At 48.8% G+C, this 24,217-nt stretch overlaps 2 protein-coding genes across 4 annotated transcripts in view; both read right to left on the reverse strand.

Moving 5' to 3' along the window:
• Positions 1–10,973, reverse strand: part of SYT5 (synaptotagmin 5) — a 31,064-nt gene extending 20,091 nt beyond the window's left edge. The window contains exon 1 of the mRNA XM_080977656.1: positions 10,870–10,973. The gene's annotated coding sequence lies outside the window, so the exon portion shown is untranslated. The remainder of the gene's footprint in view (positions 1–10,869) is intronic.
• Positions 10,974–16,141: 5,168 nt separating this feature from the next.
• Positions 16,142–24,217, reverse strand: part of PTPRH (protein tyrosine phosphatase receptor type H) — a 32,326-nt gene continuing 24,250 nt past the window's right edge. For 2 of the 3 annotated variants that reach the window (XM_080977214.1, XM_080977213.1), the window contains 5 exons: positions 23,184–23,318; positions 21,778–21,900; positions 20,231–20,391; positions 19,459–19,594; positions 16,142–18,824 (listed from right to left, as the gene is read on the reverse strand). In XM_080977214.1, coding sequence (XP_080833340.1) covers positions 18,687–18,824; positions 19,459–19,594; positions 20,231–20,391; positions 21,778–21,900; positions 23,184–23,318 — 693 coding nt within the window. In that variant the 3' untranslated portion in view covers positions 16,142–18,686. The remainder of the gene's footprint in view (positions 18,825–19,458; positions 19,595–20,230; positions 20,392–21,777; positions 21,901–23,183; positions 23,319–24,217) is intronic. The other variant, XM_080977215.1, reaches the window with a different exon arrangement.

Here is a 24,217-nt window from a genome sequence, read left to right on the forward strand (position 1 = left end):
CCTTCCTTCTAGGAGAAGTCGCTTCCTCTCTTGAGCTGATTGACTTGGGTGTGCAGGGGAGGGAATCAGATTCACAAACTAAATTCTCCCCCCTCTCAAAAGCACCTTCTCTTATTTCACGCCTGGTTTAAGTGCTGGAGTTAGTATTGTTTTTAAGGCAGGCATAACAATAAAACTCTGAGTGGGTTGGGGAAAGGATGCGATTCGCGTAGCTATGGAGGGAACTCCTTTTTCTGTGGGGGTGCAGGGCTCAGCGTCTACAGCAGCGATGAATAACCTTGTTTTTTCCCTGTTGAGAGCCGTATTCCCTCGGGGGAGAGGGCAATGGTCAGGGAGGGGCTACATGCCTGCATTGAGAGGTTGGCAGGACCAGAAGGAGGAGTGGGCGAGGCTCCTCCTCCTTTCTCTCTCTCTCTGCCAGCGCTTTTCTCTCTCTTCCTCATGCCTTCTTCGACTCTCTATGTACCACTCCTTTCTCTCCCTCCGACACCCTTCTCTCTGTGTCAACCCTTCTCTCTCTCTCTATCACGTTTTTTCCACCACCCCTTTCTCTCACACCCTTCTTTCTCCCTGCCCAGTGGGCTGACAGATGAGAGAGTTCGCTCTTGCCAGGCCTTCTTCCACCATCCGCTCCTCCTCCTCTATTTCTCTCCTTCTGGTCTCCCCTTCGCACACAAAATAAGGCCGAAGGTTTTTCCTGCAGTTAGGCTGAGGGTTTCTTGGGAGAAAAGCAATGACAAACCTAGACAGCATCTTAAAAAGTGGAGACATCACCTTGCCAACAAAGGTCCGAATAGTTAAAGCTATGGTTTTCCCAGTAGTGATGTATGGAAGTGAGAGCTGGACTATAAAGAGGGCTGATTGCTAAAGAATTGATGCTTTTGAATTATGGTGCTGGAGGAGACTCTTAAAGAGTCCCATGGACTGCAAGAAGATCAAATCTATCCATTCTGAAGGAAATCAGCCCTGAGTGCTCACTGGAAGGACAGATCGTGAAGCTGAGGCTCCAATACTTTGGCCACCTCATGAGAAGAGAAGACTCCCTGGAAAAGACCCTGATGTTGGGAAAGATGGAGGGCACAAGGAGAAGGGGATGACAGAAGACGAGATGGTTGGACAGTGATCTCGAAGCTACCAGCATGAGTTTGACCAAACTGCAGGAGGCAGTGGAAGACAGGAGTGCCTGGCCTGCTCTGGTCCATGGGTCACGAAGAGTCGGACACGACTAAACAACTAAACAACAACAACAAGGCTGAGGGTTACATGCAGCCCTTGACCTGCTGGGTCCTTGCTTTTCGATCCCTAGCCTGCTCCAGTACAAACACTTTAGCTATCCCTATTTACAATGGACAGTTCCCATTTTCTAATTATGACCCCTATTGAAATACTGTCTCTGTAATCCCCACCTCCCCTTTTGGGGTAAGGACTTTTAACATTTGTTGCCAGGGCTAGTCGCAAGAGCAGTCATGCTTCGAGATTCAGCCACCTCCTTCCCAATTAACACTGAGCAAGTCAGTGAGTGTATCTCATCTCCAGAGAACGTGCATGTAAATTCCTGCACATTAACATTAAGGCTCCGAGGACTGAACAGCTTGCCATCTCACCCGCTGCAGCTTTGTGTGTGAAGGTAGCAGCAGCAGCACATTACTTGGGTATCTTCAACAGGGATAGAGAAGAACCTGCGGTCATCTGGATGTTGTTGGCCTGTCTGTTGGCCATGATGAGTAGGGCTGATGGGAGCCTCAGTCAAACAACCTCTGGAGGATATTAGGCCCTGCCCTACCCCCTAATCATCAACATTGGCTGTGCATGTTTTGTGACTCCTTGGTTTGTGACTCCTAGCTCCTGACTATTGTCTCAACAGCACTACTTTGAACATCTCATCCACTGAGAGGAGGAGGAAGTTGGGAACACTGTCTTCGAACAGAGGAACAAAGCATTAAGACCTTGCTCTTAATGTTGTAAACAGCAAGGAACGTAATAGCCAGAGTGGATGGCAAAAGCCCAGACTCATTTTTCCCTCTCTCCCTCCTCCCCCTCCAAGAGCAGATGTCTTACCAGATTAGCAGTTTCAGTCTCTTGCCTTGTGGGTGGCTCACACTCACTCGCATTACACGTTGTGAAGTGTCAAGGAATAGATGGGGGGGGCATTTCCTTGCTGAGCTGGTGGTTGTTCCAGCAAAGGTTCACCTTCTTTACACAACAGATCTTTGGACTCGGTCAGTCTCGCATGGCCGGCCCTACTGTGAGACAGGGTGCACCAGCCTGTTCCTGGAGGCAGATTGTAGGGTGCCAATGAAGAAGAACAACTTATCAATTACCTAGTAGTTCATTAGATGATCTTTCCCTCACACTAAAAAGGTAAAGGGACCCCTGACCATTAGGTCCAGTCGTGACCGACTCTGGGGTTGCGGCACTCATCTCGCTTTATTGGCTGAGGGAGCCGGCGTACAGCTTTCGGGTCATGTGGCCAGCATGACTAAGCCGCTTCTGGCGAACCAGAGCAGCGCACATGCTACGTTTGTAATGTTTTGTAGGGTCAACCCAGTGAGATGGGCAGGGTACAAATAATAAAATTATTGTTGTTGATGGTGATTAGATCAATCAGTTCAAACTACCCTGTTTCGAATAAAAACACAACTGCATTAATTATATATAAAAAATAATAATGCACAAACTTGAAAAAAAAGCCAGCTTCTCCATTGAAGGAGATTCGTGTTCTAAGATGGCAATGGCTGTGCAACATGAGTCATGATGTCTGGGTACTACGTCCAACACTGGAAGTGGTATGACTCTAAATACCACTTGCTCAGAATCACAAGTAGGGAGATTGCTCAGGTCCTGCCGGTGGTCTTCCCAAAGACCTCTGGTTGGCCACTGTGAGAACAGGATGCTGGACTCAATGGGCCTTTGAAGTGGACCTTCTTATGACCTTCTGAGCATAGCCAGTGAAGTATGTATCTTTCCCCCTTCAGCAATATTATTTATTCACAGGTGCATTTATACAGATGTAATAAATTGCAGCTGTCTTCAGTTCGTCAGCTAGAACTCAAACAACACATCCAACATCCTGTTTTTCCGCAGTGGCTAAGCAGATGCCTCCAGGAAGCAAACAAGCAGAACCCAATGGCAACAACCTGCCCTAGCTGCCTGTCTAATCCTCAGAGGTTATATTATCCTTGGATATGGGAGCCTATTTAGCTTTGGTGGACAAATAGCCATCGAGGGCTTTGAAGAAATCTAAACCAGGAATCACCACCACCACATGGCAATGAATTCTGTAAGTTGATTTTTCAAAATAGGATAAAGGTAAGTGAACCATGCTTGTTTTTACTAGGGTTGTTTATATTCTGCTCTTAATTTAGACCAGGGGGTCACCAACAGTTTTTAGGGCCATTATTTTTTTGAAGTACCATGGGCACAACCCACTCTGGTCACTTCTTGCTTACCATTCTTCCACCCAAAGAGACAGAAAATACACATGTGTGTACTCAGAATCACACTTCACGTTCCCAAGGGATCTGTGTAAAAGTTGGATCCAGCAGAATTCATCCGAGCGACGATGAAAAGCACATAGAGCTGAAACAGGAAGTGGGAAAGAGCACCACTCTTGCCACTTCCTCCTTCATCTTTATGTGTTTTCCAAGGGAGAAAAATGTATCCATCCTTGTTGGAGCCAAGCGAAGGGTGCCATGCCACTAACAGGTACTACATTGGCAACTCCTTTATTTAGGAAATCCCTGAGCAGGTTCACAAATCAGGATGTTCAGTCTACATCACAAAATCAGCCTGTTAGTTTGTCGAACTCATGGACAGGCTGCTTTGAAGGCTTATTTTGGTGACATTTTCCCTCTGGGGGCAGCAAGTAGGGCAGACACAGACAAGGTCTCAGCATCCCAACGAAGACTGTGCCATAACTTTACAAGTAAGGAAATATTGTGTGGCATCAGCGCAGAGCTCATCCAAGTGGAGACGGCAGAGAGAGTGCCATAATTACATCACAATGGCCGTGCCAGCCATTCTATTCAAAGAAATTAACACAGAGACAAACATTTCAGGCTGACTGCCAAACAACCCCCCCAAACAACTGGTAGCCAGTGGAGTAATGAGTCAGAACATGGCTGAGGCCTTTCTGCTGAGCCCTGGCCTACCACCACCTAGTGAGATGTTAGATGGGAAAGGAAAATAAGGAATACTCAAGATCCGTATTATAAAACAAATCAATGATTAGACCTTCTGCCTGTATGCAACAGATCAGAAGGATGGCATCCAAATGGCTGCAAATAAGCTAACGGTTCAAAATGTTCCAGGAAGCTCTTGGAATTCAAGAACAATTTATGCAGTGTTCTATGGTGGGACCCATTCTTGGAAATTTTATTTTGTGAGCAGAGCCAAAGCTAATGACATTCAGTGCAGGACTAGCTTTGCAAACCACACGGCACAGCAAGGATCCTATACAGGTCTACAAAGAAGTCATTCCTTCTGGATAGAGTGGAGCTTACTTTGCAGTCTTTCTGCAGGAGGCACAGAATCCAGAGGCAGATTTAGCACAGTGCGAGCTGTTCCATCGCACTGGGCGCTGAGCCTAGGGGACGGCGCAGGGCATCACAACTATGGCGGAGTGATTTGAGCAGCACAGAAGGCGAGAGGTGGGAGGGCACCAAATTGTGGCCTCACACAGGACATCACTGAAATTTGAAAGACCAGACTCTGCCCCTGCTGAATCCCACCCCTGCCTGAAATCTGCACCCTAGGCTTAGTCAGCAGGCATCTTGCTGAAGCTAAGGAGGTCTGGATCTTTTAAAACCCTAGATGGGCAATTATCCAGGCAAATACATCCATGCTGCTTTCAGTTTCATCACGAAAGAGAGGTGGAATATAAGATGGGATGGGATGGAAACATATCCCGGAAAACGCAGAAGGTTCCAATGGACGGTCATGATTTTTGAGGGACGGATTCAGGAACATAACAAAACTTTACGTTTGCATTCAAAGTGGATTAAAGCACCCTGTTGTTGTCCCAGTGAGAGAGATCCAATTATAAGTCAACAACGGACCTTTTGCAGTTTGGAAAGCGATGGGGAAATGCATTGAAATGTGTGGGGTGGGTGAATCACCAATGAGAAAGATGTGTAAAATCAGGAGGAATGCAGGATGGAGGTTCACATTTGCATCATGACAGCCCTGTAAACAGATCTGAACAAATGCTCCACAAAGACTGGATGTAGCCACAGCCTAAGCTTTGTGCAAGCAAATCAGGATGAGTGCTCAATAATAAATAGGTCACCTGGAGGAGCCCAGAGTTCCTGTTGACTAAATTGAGCCTGCAGGAACATTCTGGAGCTCCAGCTACGAAGGGATAGGTAGGCTGACTTCAAACTATTATCTTGTGATATTAAAACCAGTTCTTTGAACTCCCTGGCTCATAACTCAATGTCTCACAGGGCAATCCTCTCTTTGTGGGCTCAGAAGGAAGTCCCGTTGACTTTAATGCAGACATGCCAACTCTAGGGGGTGTTAGCCCCCCAATATTAATTAGCAGGCTGCTCAGGATTCCCCCCCCCCAATATTGAGGGGGTGGATGAGACCGAAATGCCCAGCTGAGTGTGGTGTAGCATCAAAGGCAGGTTCCTCCTAAGAACATGAGAGGAGGTGCCACCACTATTGAAGCCGCGCAGCACTGGGCAAGGTCTGCTCCCCATGACACACACACACATGCTGTGCCACTGGGGGCCCCAGTCTTTGACCGAAGACAGTGCCTCTGCTCCAACAGGCTCTAGTCCCAAGTAAGTGTTCATAAGGTTGCTCTGTGAGTTCCTGAGCTGCTTTAGGAGTTTCTAGCAACTTCCCAAGGGGTAGCAGCCTTCTTGCAGCAAAAACAGGAGAACAAGGTGAGCTTATGCCCCAATAATGTGTCCCATCTCTGCTATACAGTGTGTTGTAGTGGTTAAGAGCGATAGACTCGTAATCTGGTGAACCAGGTTCGCATCCCCGCTCCTCCACATGCAGCTGCTGGGTGACCTTGGGCCAGTCACACTTCTCTGAAGTCTCTCAGCCCCACTCACCTCACAGAGTGTTTGTTGTGGGGGAGGAAGGGAAAGGAGAATGTTAGCCGATTTGAGACTCCTTAGGGTAGTGATAAAGCGGGATATCAAATCCAAACTCTTCTTCTCTTCTTCTCTACATTCAAAGCAGCATCGTATCACTTAAAATGGTCATATGGCTTCCCCCAAAGAATCCTGGGAACTGTAGTTTGTTAAGGGTTGCTGAGAGTTCTTAGGATAATCCTATTCTCCTCACAGAGCTACCGTTCACAAAGCGATTTAACTGTCAATTCTCCTCAGCACCCTTAACAAACTACAGTTCCCAGGGTTCAGTTTCTTGGGGGAAGGGGAGCCACTGATGTTTAAAGAGGAATCGCAGTGCTTCAAATGTGTCATGCCAGAGAGGCCTAAGTTTGCCAGTCTCTAAGGCAGGGGTGGAGAACCTTCCGGATGTTGTTGGACTACAACTTCCATCAGTCATGACCACTGACCATGCTGCCTGGGACTGATGGGAGCTGGAGTCTAGCAACATTTGGAGGGGAACAGGTTTTTTCCATTCCTGCTTTAAGGCACCACATGCCTCTGATGATTTTAAGTGTTTGTGTTCAAAGTGTGTGTGTGTGTGTGTGTGTGTGTGTGTGTGAGAGAGAGAGAGAGAGAGAGAGAGAGAGAGACTATACCACTATACATAATACATATGATTAGGTTGGGAACATGATTAAATATGTAATCCCAAAAGATGTCCAGCTTGAGAATAACAGTAATGTTGGTTGCTAAGCTCTTTCCAGTTAACCCTCAACCTGCCCCCCCCCCACTCCCTGCATCAGACACTGGAGGTGTGTTCGACCTTAACTCTCTTTCCAGCTCTTACCTGTTCCCTCACCTCTCAGAAGACTCAAGAGACCTGGCTTCCTCCCAAACCTCTCACTCGCTGGATTTCTTTATGTATTTTAAATCAAGGGACACTGGGACATCACCAGAGGCTTTCCTTTGAAACACAGGTGCAATGTATCTGGCTGTTTGTTTACTGGCAAGACACTGGGGGGGGAGCACTCTGCACATGGCTCGGAATGCTCTTTCTCACCACTCCAACCTTGCTAGGCACTGAAACCGGGTTCTGGCCAGTTGTCCACTATGAAGCCCAGATCAATTGCCTCAGGAGATACTGGACTGGTGGCATGAGCTTAAAGTCCTAAAAGCTGGCTCAGATTAAGCCCAATAAAACCAACCGGATCCTTCCAGTCTTCCAGAGGAATCAGGACAGTGGTGGCCCCTGCCCTTTGGGAGTGGCAGGGTGGAAGGCAGGAGGCCCAAACAGTAGGTGGAGCTAGAGAGCCAATGAGAGGCAGGACCAATCAAGTCTAGATTTGTGTCCCCCTCTCCCCTGCTAACTTCTCTTCCTAAGGAAGAGGTGGGAGCTGACAGCCAGCTCCTCCCCCCCCCTTTAAGTAAGCAGGCAAGCAGGTGGAGACTGACTGAGGGCAAACTGAGGTTGGTGGGCAATGCCCCATTTGTCCTATTAGAGCAGCCTCCACTGAATTAGGAAGCTGAGTGCCCCTCTTCACCTCACCTGCTCTAATTCACTCCTGTTGAAGCTGGTTTCAGGGGCTAAGCTCTGAGCTCAAAGAAAACCATTGCACAGTGGAGACCTGCTGAGAGTCCAAGCAGAGACTCCAAGCAAAGAATGAGAGAGAGAGAGCGAGAGAGAGAGAGAGAGAGAGTCGCCAAAGGGGCAGAGATGCAGTTTCATTCATGCACACACACAATGTACCGTATTTTCTGTGTATAAGACACCCCCATGTTTAAGACTCCAAATTAAGAAAACACCCCTCAGCACTACCCATGTATAAGACGAGCCCCAATTTTATACCTAATTTTTTGGTTAAAAAAACTAATCTTATACACGGAAAAATACGGTAAATGCCTGGCAGAGGACTGGGGTGGCTGGCTTGGTGATGTCGGAGCATTCACAGCAACTCTCTCCATCTCCTTAGGAAAACTATGGCAACCAAATGCAAGCCTCCTCTTGGAGCCATCTGCAGGGACACACAAGCACACCAAGCGCAACATGCCCTTTGCACAAGCAAGGTCTGCATCCCTCCTTTCCACCTCCTTCCAAGAGTAGAGCATGCACATTGTGCTTAAGTGTGAAAAGAAAGAGGTGTGGTGGGGGCATCTCCCGTCTTTTCAGAAGCCGCATGTCACAAATCTAGGAGCCCTTGGCTCACAGCCCTACAAGAATAGAAGCATGCTGAAATGTTATCCATGTTAATGGGTCAGACGGTTAATAATTTTTGAAGCACTGCATGGCCTTAAAGCTTAGCTTTGCCATGGCAGAATGTTCCCATTTTACAGATGAGGACTAAGTGACTTGTCCAAAGACTCAATAGCTGGTTCCCCGCCTCCCTATTTTCTACCCATTGTGTCACTCCAGTTTTCACACCCAAAAATGAAGTTCTGACTGCAGTTGCTGTTCTCAAAAGCCAACTCACCTCCTAATAAGTGGGAAGGACGATAGCCCATCCCTCGGTTAAAAGGCTCCCCAGATCTTTCTCTGCCTGAGAGGCTTTTTCTCAATGCCTGGAAGAGCTCCGTCTGCTTAATTTCTGCATATCATGCTATCAAAGAACCAAGCCAGTTGTTTTGCTTGTTTCAAAGCAGCAATCCTAATGGGCGTGAGGTTTGTTGTATTGTGTTGCCTTCTTTTTGATGGTTGGATTGCTGTGCTTCCAACAATTGCACCATAGACACAAAGTTAATGTGTGGCCCCCACACCCAGCTAACATAAGGATGCAATGAGGAGAAAGCTTCACCTGTTGAATTCCTTGCCTGTCAAAGAGGGGTTAAACAGCCCTGCCATGAACAAGGGTGAGAAGCCAAAGCAGACGTTGAAATTTAGCACTCCTTTCTTCGAAGAATTTATTTCCCTTGCTAATTACAGGTTGGGCGGGGGAGCGGGGGGGGTTGATTGGAACTCAACAGCTACTCTGGCAACATGTTTCCAATTAATCCTGGTGAGCCCAAATCGAAATGAATCCCTTTTAATCACTGTCACTGAGCTGGGCTAACAGCAGTCGGTAGAACATGATACTCTTAATCTCTGGGTCGTGGGTTCGAGCCCCAAGTTGGGCAAAAGATTCCTGCATTGCAGGGGTTGGACTAGATGACCCTCGGGGTCCCTTCCAACTCTACCATTCTATGATTCTATGATCCAGTGTGATATTGGCCTTCCCCATACAGTGCATGCATGTGTATGGGTAGGAGAGGGAGAAGTTGGCAAAGCAGGAGATTTAGTGTTTCTTAACAGGGGCCAAACCTTCCTGGACACCCTGAAAAGCCCCCTCCACTCTCATCCAGTCTAGCATAGTGGTTAGGGGGCCAGAAGGTCCTGGGGAGGCCTGGGTTTAAATCTCTGCGTTTGGCCAAGGATTCAGCTGGGTGGCTTTTACGCAGTCTCCATCCTAAACCTACCTGGCGAGGTAGCTCCCAGCATAAATTAGGGAGGAAGCCACAATGGACAACACTTGGAGCTCTTTGGAGAAAGAGTGGAAGACTAATGACCGCCTGCCCCCACTCCCCGCAATTCACTCAGTGATGAGATGCTCTCTTAACGTGCTCAGAAGCACTCTTAGCGTTACTTCCTATGCTACAAAGCCAAGGCCTGTTACAGAGGAGGACTCAGCCTGCCCTGACGCGCGTCGAGCTGGACGACGCCTCCGTTCACCTCCGCGAGCTGTGTGAAAGTTCCGCCCCGCCCTGGAGACAACAGACCGCAGCTTGCCTGGCCGTGAATTGTGGATGGTACTATAGCAACTCCCATCGGCTCAGACGCCAGACTGAGGACGTTATTTCCTAATGAGCCTCTTTCGCCTCCTGCCTTCCCGGAGGATAGCCGAGCCACCGGGGATCCCAAATCCTGCCCCTTACCCAGGCTCCCTGTCGAAGTCTATCTCCCCAAGGAGAGGGCAGTTGGATGAGTCTCGCTTTCCTCAAGCAGTGGCTGTTTCCTTTAAAAGCACCCTCCCTCTCTCCAGCCAAGCAATCCACACACCTCCCTTCCATCTCCTGCACGGTTGGGGGTCGGGAGACCCACATCTTCCCCTCGACACGCACCCTCCCTCTCCCATCCCCATCAGGGGTTGCTGATTTCCTGTGCGCTCAAGCATTATAGATGGAGTTCACTTCTTTAGATGGGTTTAAAAGGGGTGGGGTGTCATAATTGCAGCCTGCGAGTGTGTGTGTTGGTGGGGGGGGGGGGTGGTCAACTGGCCATGCCCCATTGAGCTGCCGTGGGAAGGTGGCGGAGGATGCCATGATTCTGTTAAGTTCGTACTCAGCACTCAATTCTTCAAAATCACAATCGCGCTTTCTGTTGACCATTTCTCCACCCGCTCACCCTTTTCTATGCCAAGCGGGTCTTGCCTGGAAACTAACGCCCCCCTGGGCCTCAGTCTCCACCTGGCATCGCTTGGGTAGGAAAAACAAGCGAGCGTCCTCCTCTGCTTCCACCGCCCACCTGGTTCCATCCGCTATGCAAAGCTCACCGGTCACGTCTCCCTGTTCGCCCTGGACACAGGTAAGCCACCTGCCTTTGTTCCCCAAGCTCTGGGGAAAGCGGCCCCCTTCCGGGGGAAGGGGTCCCCCCCGTGTTCTCAAGAGCCCATCCTGCCCACCCTTGGTGGCTTGAGAGAGAAAGAGACATCCTCTCAGGCAAAAGGAAGAAAGAGAAATTCAGCACAACTCATAATCTCTTGGGTGCGGAGCCTCCCTCTCTCGCACAGCACTTCTGGCTAGAAAACCGACGTCCCAAAGGGGCGCATCTTACCCTTTTCTCTTCCCGCTTTCTCGGCAGAAGAAGTGAGGTTTGCTGGACAGGTCAAAGGCAAAGATCGGACGGAGGCAAATCAAAACAGTTCTTTTGAAAAGGAGCAGCGCGAGCGAGGAAGAGCGCAGGCTGGTAGCGTTTTGTGCTTGTGTGTTTGGGGAGAGCGAGGGAGAGAGCGCGCAAAGGAGCTGTCCGCTTTCCGTGGTGCTGAAACGTTGCTGGCTGCGGGGTGGGGCCGGGAAGAAAGAGGTGGGGTTAACTAGAAAAGTGAAGAAAGGAGGGGTCGAGAGGTGTGTGTGTGTGTGTGTGACGGGGGGCGGGGCAGAGAAGAGATCTTTGAAATGGCGAATTGAAAACAAAGCCAGATCAGTTCTTAGAAGCGTTCAGGTGTTTGTGGGTCTAACGCCGGAGGGAATCTTTTGAAAGTGATGATAGGAAGATGGCGGGGGCGGGGGCGGGGGCGAAACTAGCGTTAGCAGGTGGAGACCCACCCCACTGTTTAGGTCTTTGTGAGAAAAGGACCGAGCCGGAGAGAGCTGTCAGTCTGCCATGGGGGCGGGGAGCAAACCCAGAGATTTATAGATGTAGCCATATTATACCCGCAAACTTCAACCAGTTTCAAACAAGTGAAAATATGGCTTCCTCCTTCCACTTTGCGCCGCCCTTCAACAAACGCAACAGGGATCTGCTTTAAAATCCACTGGATACTCTCCTAAACACACAGATAAAGGGGATCCTTGCGAGGAACATGCAAGCGATTTAAGTTGCAGGAGGTGCAGATATGGCTTCCATACGGTCCGTATGCGAGAGGTGTGTTTGTGTGCCTCTCGGCATGCGGGGAGGGCCCTAGTTCGATGCGAGAGCATCTGCCTTTCATGCAGAAGGTCTCGGGTTCAAGGTAGGGCTGGGGGAAACTCCCTGCCTGAAACCCGGCAGAGCCGCTGCAAGTCACTGTGACGAATACTCCTGCTGGATGAACCAGTGGATCTCAGTATAAGGCAGTTTTCCTATGTGTGCATGAGACAGAGAGCTATAAGATCGCCTATAAGCCACCCTTTACCCACCATGCCATAGCAACCACCAGGTAGGTTAAAAAGACAGGCTAGTTGGGGAGGGGGGCCGGTCTATGCCCACTCCCCTTCACCAAATGGTGCAGAGATTTTGAGCTGCTAAACACTGCACGGCGAAAGTCACCTCATCGGGGAAGATTCAGCAACACCCAGAGGGTGATCGTGTGGTGATCGCCTCTGGAAATTGTTTATATTGTACGCTGGAATCTAATCTGCGGAGCCTGGGGAGGGTTAGGATTCTGTTTGGGACGCATCAGATACACAGGTGAATTAATGTCCGGTGAAATAATGTCCGGTGAAATGTGAGTTAATGTCAGGAAACGAGGATGGATTGAGGTGCGTTTGTGTTGTAGAATGATGGGTTTGTGGTGGGGGTCAGTGTTGGGGGTGCGCGGAGCTCTCGGCAAAGTGGAGAGGTTTGTCATTCACAACTGCGAGGGAGAAAGGAGCATATTTCTTAATGTGACTATAGCACAGGGTATACAGAAAAGGACCTTACGAGAGCTGGTTGGGAAAGGCAGGAGGAGACGGAGAGGAAGGACGGCGTTGCTCTTGGCGACAGAGGGAGGGGCGCGCCGCTTGTATGAAGGAGAGGAAGATGGAAGAGGCGTGTGCATGGTTTGGAGGGTGGACACAGTGTGGGAGGTTGTGTGAGATTGTGTGTGAGAGAGAGGAGAGACATGAGTGCCCTCCTGTGGAGGGAGCGAGTTCTGCAACTTACTGTGCCACCAGCGCGACGCGCGCGCGTCCCTGGTGGCCAAGAGTCCCCTGCTGGGAAGCCGCCACCAGACTGTGTGCGCTCTGGGGGAATCCACAGCGAGGACGCCTCCAAGCTTCTAGGCTGCCAGGTAGTCACTCTCCGTCGCAAGAACCTGGATCCCCGCACCGAAAACCCATCTGCACATCCCCCCCGTCCCCTGTGCAAGGCTACCTCGGATCCTTCACGCTTGAAGCAAGGTTTTCCTTTGGGGAGGTCTGCCCAAAAGCAGTTCGTGGGGGCAGCGCAATCAGTGTCCTCCCAAAATCTGATGCAGGCAATGGCCGCAGAGAAAAAAATTTAAAGGGTTGGGGACTGAATGGAGCTGAGCGACCAACCTGTACCAAACTGTGGGGTGAGTGAGTGTGTGTGTGTGTGTGTGTGCGCGCGCGAGCAAATAGATGTAAATCCAGTGCTTTTTTTCCAGGCGATACCGACACACCTCTTTTGTTGTTGTTAAAAAGTGCGGCACTTACTGTAATAATTTCATGGTGAGTACCGGCACCTATTTTTCTAGGGGGGAAAGCACTGTGTAAATCCATGCTTTCGTTAGCGAAGAGAAGAGAAAGCTCAGGTGTGGGTGGAGGGACAAACATCTCACTTAAGACGTTTGGCATGCAAGGGTAAAAAAAGCTTTTTCAGCTCAGTGATCCCTCCAGGCATCCCTTTTACTGTGCATCCATCCTTATGTGCACTTACGATGGATATGGGGCAGGTAGATGCAAGCCTGCTCTCCACACCATTTACCTCTGCAAAAGCTTCAGGGCAACCGTCCTGGATCATTTCCAAACAGTGAACGCCCCCATAGCTTCATTCTAAAAACATGCAACTTTTCATACCACAAATGTGCTGCAGTTCATTTTATATCCCACGTGTGTGTGTGTGTGTGTGTGTGTGTATGTGTATGTATAGCACCCCCCTTGATGGCCATGATGCCATCATGGTAAAATTGGGGAAGTATTGCAGAAGAAATGTTTTCCCAATGCTAACAAAGCAGAATAGTGTGTGGATGGTCCAGTGTCAATCCACCACTAAGGGGCAGTTATTGTGTCAAATACATTTTGGTATAGAAACAGTATACATAAAAAAACCCACCCAAATTATAATGTTGCAGAATACAACCACAAAAACCACACCACAGCAAGCCTAGTGTCTCATTCTCCTCCTAAAGAATTCAGGATTCATGTTTCCAGCACCCCTCTCTCCTATCTAAGAATCCTGACTTCCAGCACCTTCTGGGACCTAATTGCATCTATGAGTTCTCACCCTCAGCATCCCAAGTCATCAGGGTCCCTAGACCTCACCCTCCATCTCAAATGAACTCAGCATCCTTAGCTGGGTACCACCGCACTTCATCCAGCAACCATCCTAGAGAGAGCCCCTTGGACACCTGGCTGGCCTCCTCCCCATATCCCTTCAGCCGTGCTACAGCCCAGAGTCAGATGTGAGCCATGACCTGATGTGTAAAAAATAAAATAAAATAAATAGTGAGGAAAGATCTGACAGCACCATGGCAACATTTGGGAGCTGACACTTAGGTTGCCTCAGCAACCAAATAATTCTCTGTCCTTTCCATGAAAGGGGAGGGGGATGATTCAACCACTTTATCTTTCGGTAAGAGAGATGTTTTTAAAATCCCCACAGTCTAACTGGGTGAAGAGGTGCTTTAGGAGATTCCCCAGGTACCTCAGTCCCAGCAGCGTGAGGGGCAGAGAGCAGGGAGAGGAGTGTTTTGGGAGAGAAATGCAGACCAGCTTTCAGTATACATCAAGCACCTGGGCTTGCTGGCAGCATGGGAAATTATGTTTTCACTGCTTCTCACGCAACCCACTGAAAGTAAGTAATTCATGCCCCAGCCGTCATTGACTCACATGCTGCCTAATGTGTTTGTTTAAACTCTGTAATTTGTTGTGTCTTAATATATGCGGGAAGGGTAACGGTGCTAGTCTGCTGCAGCACAAAACAGCTATCTATGTGCACACAAACACACACAAATGTACCAGCATGTTTTCTATTTTAGAGCTGTGTCATCTAATGGGTTAGATTAATAAAAATATTTTAATAGACTAAAACAGTTTCACTGGTTCATTGGGTTGCACTTGAATTTCAATGACAAGAGTAGTAGGTAGAGGTCATTGTTTTTGAACAGGAGTGGGAATCCTTAGCCCACGGTTCAATCCTGGCCTGAAAGGGGGTCCAGATTTGCCCCATGGGCTATTTCCCCCAAACTGCAGTCACTTGCCCACCAGCTTGTGGGAGTTCAGGGGTCCTTTCTGTGCTGGCTGGGGGGCTGCTTGCTTTGGATGCAGCTGTTTGTTGCCTACAGGGAACAGGTGCATGCAGTCGAAGCAACAGGACAGTTGACGATTGAGGTGGGAGATTAAATCCGGCTCAGTTTGGCTGTCTGTGCCTGTTCCCTGCAGGCAACAAAAAGTTGCAGCTGAAGGAAGCAGCTCCAATCAATCAATCAATAATAAAAAGACATTGGCTGAGCAAAGGATAGCTACGACTTCTCCCTCACCTAGCCCTGTCTGTAAAATGTAGCCTTCTTTCCCCTATTTCCCCACATGGGAAGGGGAAAAAAGAAGTGCTTTGCCAGCCCTATGCTCAGCATTTCCCATAGCACCAACCATAGGGCTGGCAATGCCCCTTGTGCTGGCTGTTGGGTGCCTGGGAACGCTGTGCAATGAATTTTGACAGGTGGGCATCATGGCCTGCCTATCCATCACACAACGTCGTGCCAGTTGCACCTGTCTGCCTAAGCTGGCCCAAGGGGTGGGGCCTGAGAATGATCTGCCCCCCAGGACCAAAAAGGTTCTCCATCCGTTTTAGGATAAGAGCTGCCCTTTCTCTCTCGCACTCACAAAGGCAGTCTTTCTCAATGGGGAGCAGCCCAGCAGAACTGGGCCTCTAGCTTGGTGGTACCCACCCTTTGCAAGTCCCTCCCATGATGCACCAGGCAGGTGCACTGCCCCTATTGCCCTTTTGGCACCCATTGAAGGCCTTCATTTTACAGCCCTTCCCTTGTAATGATGGAGAGATAGAGACCACAGATCACGTCCTTTTATGATTCCCCATCACCAAAGAATTGATGCTTTTGAATTATGGTGGAGGAGACTCTTGAGAGGCCCATGGACTGCAAGAAGATCAAACCTATCCATTCTGAAGGAAATCAGCCCTGAGTGCTCACTGGAAGGACAGATCCTGAAGCTGAGGCTCCAATACTTTGGCCACCTCATGAGGAGAGAATACTCCCTGGAAAAGACCCTGATGTTGGGAAAGATGGAGGGCACAAGGAGAAGGGGACAATAGAGGACGAGATGGTTGGACAGTGTTCTCGAAGGTACCAACATGAGTTTGACCAAACCGCGGGAGGCAGTGGAAGACAGGAGTGCCTGGCGTGCTCTGGTCCATGGGGTCACGAAGAGTCGGACACGACTAAACAACTAAACAACAACAAAAATTACCAAGATGCTCGTACAAGACCATTGCCCCATTTCTTAGAAGAATGCCCAGAAGTTCTAGTTTGGAGCTGTCCAGTTTACTTCTAGAAGACAGAAAACCAAAGATTACAGCATGAGTTGCAAAATTTTACATGACAACCTACGAAATACATCAGTCATTCTTGCCTGCTGGGTCTACATAGACTTTCTATCTCTTTTTCAAGTTATTAAATCTTCAGTTTTGTTTACCTACCATTTTATTTCTCTCTATTTTATCCACATTAGTATTTGTTGTATTAAATAGAGTATGTTCATTTTTAACCGTATAATAAATTATACTCCATCCATCCATCCATCCATCCATCCTTTTTGTTTTTACATATGGAATTGTTTTTCATTGCAGATTGTTTTTGCTGTGAAGTTGTTTTGAGATCTTTTATCGGAAGTGATTCATAAGTGGATTCAAATAAACCATCTAAAAAACCCAAAATAAATCAGAATTATGCTCCCCCTGTGGTATTGGCTTACTCATACGCAAATCAATGTAGATTTTATCAACTGATTAGCTGACCCAAATGCACACAGTGATCCAGCTGTGGCTGCAATCCTACACCTCCAGGGAAGTCTACAATCAGTGGGATGTCCATTTGTAAAATTTCTTCGGTTTGGCGACAGCCCTAATTTGTATAAACAATGACTTGTAAGTCCAGCAAGAGAGAGAAGCTGTTGACATTTGTGATGGGAGGGAAACTGACAGGGCTTCAAGGCATGAACTTGAGAAGACTAGGCATCTGGAATACCAGAAGCCATGAGGAGGTTTCACCTACTGAGGATTTTCATACTGAATTTGCACCAACACCCTTTGTATGACCTGTCCTTGAAAATCATGTGGGTGAGCTGTTGCCATCCTCATCTTGGCTCTGGTTGTTGTGGGGATTTCTGCACAGGGCTTGTGTGAATCTGCACTCCTAAGGCAAATGAGAATCCCCTCTCTGGGATGATACAAGAAATCTTTTGAAAACAGGGAAAGAATTTCATCCTCTCCAATCCCTTCTGCTTTTGTTCATTACTTTTCCTCCAGGGAACTCAGGACTTTGTGTGTGGCATTCCCACCCCCCTACTCAATATATCTTCACAACAACCCTGGGAGGGAGGTTCAGCTTGGACAAAACAGTGGGCAAGAGATGGCGCAGGCCCAGTGAGCTTCATGGCTGAGCAGAGATCTGAACCAAAGGCTCCTGAATCAAAGATTCTTCCTGTAAACACTACAGTGGATTTCATCAGCATATTGTCAATATGCAACAAACATGCGGGCCACTTAATCTGCTTGCGGTTTAGTCAATTTTATATTTTATTTATTCATTGCATTCATTTTTCGCTTTTCTTCCAAGGAGCTCAAGGTACATGGTTTCCTTCCTGCCCATTTCATCCTCACAACAACCATGTGAGGCAGGTTAGGCTGAGAGGCAGTGATCAGCCCAAGGCCACCCACTGAGTGGAGATTTGAACCCTGGTTTCCCTGGTCATAGTCCAACACACTAACCCCTATACCACACTGGCTCTCAAGTCCAATGCTGTGGACTTATAGACATAGTTGAAATCGTTTCTTCTTGGGGTGAATAATAGAATTCGAAGGGACCCCAGGGATCATCTAGTCCACCCGCCCCCGCAACGCAGGAATATACAGCTGGCCCTTACGGGGATTGAACCTGCAACCTTGGCATTATCAGCGCCATGCTCTAACCAACTGAGCTAAGTGGGTTTGCCTTCCTATAGATAGGACAAGTGGTCGCCAATCATCGCCCATTGTTTGCTCTCTACACTACTGGAGGCTTCCCTGCTTTTGATTAAACTCATTATAAGTTTCTTCATGATAGATCCTGCTAATTTCATTTGCTAGATGCATCTTCTTTCCCTCTCCCCCACCCACTTTAACCCCTGGTCAATCCAGAGGTGACATTAAGCACATCTTTGAATCCTGTGTGTGTGATTCTCTTCCTCTACTTCTCCTTACCTTGGGAAGCCTGAGATAGGCTGTTAGAGTGGTGCAGTGGGAAAATGGGGGGGGGGGCTTGTCCCAGTCCCCCATTATGTCCCCCCACCAAAAATCACCCCCTCTCTCACACTTGAAGTTACCATTTGCCTCCAGAGCTGCTACAGAAGTTCTACCACAGTCGTATCCTCAGATATATGCGTGCTGATCAGTTATTTCATTTTATTTGTAAAATTCTGTAGCTGCTTTTCACCCATAAAGCCAAAGGACAGGTCGCTGCAAGAGCAGATCTGTCCATTTAGGCTCCTCTCAGCTTCTCAGTCCTAAGCTCCACATTTCCATTTCGCATGTTCCCAACAGATACAACGTGTGCAATCATGGCACAATCATGTCAAAATTGGGTTGGGGAAGGGATCGCAAGTGAATTTGCGTCTCCTCATGGAACCAGCCTCTCCCTCCCTAGGGAAGCCCATCCCAAAGTCTGCTGTGGTTTCCCCTTGGGCACATGGGCCTCCTGGGCGCTTGCTCGGACGATGGCCAAAGAAGACAGGCTGTCACACCCGGGACACCTCATAGCCCTGCAGGGCCCAGGTGTTTTCATACACTGCCGTGTGGTCTGTCTTCTCACTGTCACTCTGAGGAGGAGGCCGGAGGGCATCCAGGAGACATTGGTGAAGAAAGACGAACTGGGACTGTGGAGAAAAGAGGTGTTAAGGGTGTGTGGATTAGAGCACTGCCAGAAGGACAGAATTTCAACTTGCTTTGTCACATGTATAGCTCAGGAAGATTCAGCTCTCTGTCAGGGCAGCTTTGAGCACTTCTTACGTCAAAAAGAGCCCTGCTGGATGAGGCCCATGGCCCATCTAGTCCAGCATCCTGACCTCACAGGGGTCAACCAGAGGCCCCCAATCAATAGGTCGTGCTCCTTCTTACAGATGTGATGGATGGCCTAGATGTTTGCCTGCATCCTCTTAAGTCATTTATCAGAGAACTGAAGTCTCCAAAGAGAGCCAGAGGGAAGCTGTTTAGTAACTAAAGGTAAAAGGTTAAGTCCAGTCAATGGTGACTATGGGGTTGCTGCGCTCATCTCGCTTTTCAGGCCAAGGGAACTGGCATTGTCCACAGACAGCTTTCCAGGTCATGTGGCCAACATGGCTAAACCACTTCTGGCACAACGGGACACCGTGATGGAAACCAAAGCCCGTGGAAACGCCGTTTACCTTCCCACCGCAGTGGTACCTATTTATTTACTTGCACTGGTGTACTTTTGAACTTCTTGTTCAGGACAGATCTGCTTCACATAATGACATATTCCAAGCCTCTCACCTCAGTCTGAATCATGAGCGGACGGTTCATCCTCAGCTTCCGAACAAAGGAGAAGACTCCAAGCTCCCCTGTGACCTGGGCTTGGCGCAGCAGGGAGTCCAGGGAGATGAACGTCCCCGTCCGGCCAACACCTGCGCTGGAGAGGTGGGAGAGGGAAAGAGAGGACAGTGTCAACCAAGACCAAGGCCACATTCACACGACACATTTATAGCGCTATGATGCCACTTCAAAGAGTCACGGCTGCCCCAAAGAATTCTGGGAGCTGTAGTTCATTAAGGGTGCTGGGAGTTGTTAGGAGACTCCCAATTCCCCCCCAGAGCCACAATTCCCAGAATTCCATGGGAAGAGGCGTTATGGATAGTTACGTTGGATAGTTAGTTATGGATGGAGAGCCAGTGTGGTGTAGTGGTTAAGAGCGGTAGACTCGTAATCTGGCGAACCGGGTTCGTGTCTCCGCTCCTCCACATGCAGCTGCTGGGTGACCTTGGGGCAGTCACACTTCTCTGAAGTCTCTCAGCCTCACTCACCTCACAGAGTATTTGTTGTGGGGGAGGAAGGGAAAGGAGAATGTTAGCCGCTTTGAGACTCCTTCGGGTAGTGATAAAGCGGGATATCAAATCCAAACTCTTCTTCTTCTTCTTAAGCTACTCTGGGTTGAAGTGGCTCTGCTGTTTGTTGTCCCTCCGCAGCCTCAGTCTACAGAACCTGTGGCTTACACTTCTCCCTGGCTCTCCCCTGCCCCGATCCTCTTTTCCCCTCCTCTTGGGTTTACCTGCAGTGTACCAGAGCTGGCCCAGCGCCTCTGTGCTCCTCTATGTGGGCCCTCACAAGGTCTCGGAAGTGAAGGATGGTGCTTGTGATTTTGGGCACCCCATGGTCCGGCCACGATGTGTAGTGGTAATGCCTGGCCAAGTGGACCTCAGATAGGTTCACCTGTTGGGACACACACACAATTCAAGCGCTTTCTTCAGAACCACCCCTAAGTTTCACCTCCGTTTCTTTCCAATTGGCACCTCAACATCCTGAAAGCCGTGGAAGCTCTCAGGTCCTTGTCACACCATGTGGTGATGGGGGGGAAGAGTTTTCATTTGTTTGTTTTTATTTCCAAACTTCTATGATTCTGTATACCGAGGGCTTTTGCAATTTATTTTGAAGTGGCTTTGTTCCGCTCCCAAACCCAACCACTTGAGCTTGGTGTCCGAGATAACAAAGTGGGACCTGCAACATTTTGTTGCAGCGTACCTTCCTCGCCCGCTGTCAGGGCTGGGATGGGAGGTGGAAATGAGGTTCTGTGGGACGAGCCAGCGGTTGAGATAGAAGAGTAAACTACAACTGGAGGATGAACTTCAGGGAGCAGGATCTAGGATCAAGCTGGGATCAGGGCCAAAAACAACCCAATATACAGGAGGCACAGCAGAATTCAGGAAGATCTTGTGGCTCAAGATCAGGAAGCCTCTCTCATATCCTGACCAAAAAAATCATATAACCCAACTAGGAGGGGTTCCAAAGTTAGCCTGGGGTTCCTCCATCATCATCATCATCATCATCATCATCATCATCATCATTACTGTTTTTCAACTAGAAATTATTTGGGTTTTATAAGGCTGCCCATCCCCCAGTGTTTTAAAGGGTATTTTTGGCTTATGCATGCCTTGGGATTGCTTCCACTGGCAGAGGAACAGGGGTGCGGGGGGAGTGCACCGCCCCCAGCGGCACAATCCCAGTGGGGTGCCATCGCGGCTGTCCTCCCCCACGCTGGGTGTCACGCCCCAAGGATGCACACCACGCCCCCGGGACGCATGCCAGCCACGCCCCCACTTGCTCTCCGCCCCCACGCCGGAGCTTGAAGCTCCGCCACTGATTACTTCCCTGTCTCTCAGTGACTCCCTTTTATTTTGTTGAGTTCACAATTAGAAGTACTGATTATTTCATTATTATCATTTTCAAAGGGATATCTTTAATTAAAATTATGACAGTCAGTACCATTATTATTGTCACGATTATTATCACCACCATTATTATTTATCATCATCATCGTTATTTTTAAACAATAACAATTTGATTCACTTCCCAATCTTCACCCTAAGGTCCCGGATGCACCCCAGCAATTTAAAATGCAACACTAAAGATCAGAAAACTAAGAAAACAAGAACAGAGTGGGTCTCAAAAAAGCTGGAGAAAAGAGACTATGGAATTGGCAACAGCCTCTGTTGCAATGATAAAGCAGTTGGATAAATATTGCTTCACAGGGCAGTTATTCTGGCAGAAACCATTTGGATGGAACGCCAGGGGAGGCGGTCCTGATCCCCGCTCCGTCACCTGCTTGATAGTGAAATCTCGGATGGTCCAATCGGGAAGGATTGTCTCTGTGACGACGGACACTGTGATGTTGTCGTAGGTGCAGGGTGTGTAGTCCAGAGGCCAGTAGCGTTCACATTTCACCTGACCAGAAGAAGGTTGGGGAAGGGGCAAGGGGAGAGCCAAGAACATTAGTGGAAGGACTGGCCTTGCGGAAGAGCGGAGCAACTGTCAAACTTTGGTCAGGTTTGGTTGGGCCCTGAAGATCAAGGGCCCTGAAGACCAGGTCTACATCTACACCCTCCTCACAGCAGCTAGGGAGTCGCAAGCTCTTTGGAATGAGCTCCACACTTCTGCTCCCTGCCTGAGACCATCTGCTGCCTTTTACAAACAAAGAAAAATGTCCATCACTTCTAGGGAGGAGAAAAGAAAGATTTGCTTATTTGTGTAAGTTGCCCTCAAACGACAACCTACCATCAAATTGGCTGCTTAGCATCATGGCCTCATCCTGAAGGGGTGGGATCACGCATGCAACTACCGTATTTTTTGCTCTATAAGACTCACTTTTTCCCTCCTAAAAAGTAAGGGTAAATGTGTGTGCGTCTTATGGAGCGAATGCAGGCTGCGCAGCTATCCCAGAAGCCAGAACAACAAGAGGGATTGCTGCTTTCACTGCGAAGCGATCCCTCTTGCTGTTCTGGCTTCTGAGATTCAGAATATTTTTTTTCTTGTTTTCCTCCTCCAAAAACTAGGTGAGTCTTGTGGTCTGGTGCGTCTTATAGAGCGAAAAATACGGTAATTCATAAAGGAGAAAGGAAACAACGGAAACGATGGCACTGAAGAGGATTAAGGAAGAAGAAGCGATCAATCTCACTGAAAAAACTAGTTTTGAACACACACACACCCCAAAGTAGATAATATTTTGTACAGCCCTAGATGGCTTGCCCCTTTTGAATGGGCAAGTAAAGGTAAACAATAAAGGACCCCTGGACGGTTAAGTCCAGTCAAAGGCGACTATTGGGTTGTGGAGCTCATCTCACTTTCAGGCCAAAGTAGCCAGCGTTTGTCCACAGACAGCTTTCCGGATCATGTGTCCAGCATGACTAAACTGCTTCTGGTGCAACGGGACACCGTGACAGAAACCAGAGTGCATGGAAACGCAGTCTACCTTCCTGCTGCAGCAGTACCTATTTCTCTACTTGCACTGGTGTGCTTTCAAACTGCTAGGTTGGCAGGAGCTGGGACTGAGCAACGGGAGCTCACCCCATTGTGGGGATTCGAACCGCCAACCTTCCGATCGGCAAGCCCAAGAGGCTCAGTGGTTTACACCACAGCGCCACCCACATCCCCCAATGGGCACCCCCCCCAAGAGGCAGAACATTGTTCAAGCGGTTTCCTGACTCCCAGCCAAACGGCACAATTCTCACCCGTCCGTTCTCGGTGCAGTTAGTGAGCATGACCACGGTCACGATCTGCTGCTCCCATATCATGCGCCAGAAGTCGTACAGTGTCCCAGGCAGTGGGCCTTGGGCTGCTATGAACTCCTTTTCCCTATCAAAGCCCTGGAGTGAGTAATGAGGAAGGAGAGAGAGAGAGAGCTTTGCCTTAGTACGGAATCAATGGGAAATCCAATGAAGTCACAACGAAGAGTGGCAAAACTTGTTTAGACTGAGAGCCACTTTATGTGGTGGAAAGCTGAAGGAGGCCACATTTCAACGGTGGCTGTGGTTCACACACACACACACACACACACACACACACACACACACACGCCATTAACAGTCACCAGTTATCACATATGCGGGGACACCACCCCTTCCAGCTCCTGCTCAGTCTGCCCTCAGCTGTCCTAATAGAAGTGTTGCCCAGATTTATGTCATTTGTATGCCTTGCCTTTCCATATATTTATTCAAGGTGGCTGCTAAGCAAAAATAAAGCAGTATCTGTACATATAATAACAATTCAAGAATGTCATCACACTGCACTTTGCTTTGCCACAGACAAGAGAAACTGGGTTCCCAGAGCTGTTTGGCCTCACAGCAATGTCAGAGGGTGAAGAGGAGAGAACCAGAACCCGAGACAGGCAGGTAGACAGCCCTGACAAGTGAGCGGGCAGCTCAGGCAAGACGCAGAGGTTTGGTGAGCTTTAGGAGAGGAGGGGGTGCTGTTTTTGGTGAAAGTGGGTGCTGGGTGTGTGGGATGTGAAACACAGGAGCAGTCAATTACAACATTCCTAGAGTGTACATGTTTAGACATGGGGAGGGATGTTTGTCCAGCCAGTAGGTAAACTTCCTGGGACAGACTTATTCCGCCTGTGACTAGAGGTGGGTGTGGCCTCACCTGTGCAGGTAACGACAAAAGCACAGGGCAGGGGCAGCCATCTCTCTCTCTCTTCTCTTCCTTCAAAGAAGCAACATCTACTAAGCTAAAGATGCCCTCTTGGCTCCCAGCCAAGAGAGGA

Source organism: Podarcis pityusensis (genome assembly GCF_964106645.2).
Source record: "Podarcis pityusensis genome assembly, chromosome: 13".
Classification (NCBI taxonomy): Eukaryota; Metazoa; Chordata; class Lepidosauria; order Squamata; family Lacertidae; genus Podarcis; species Podarcis pityusensis.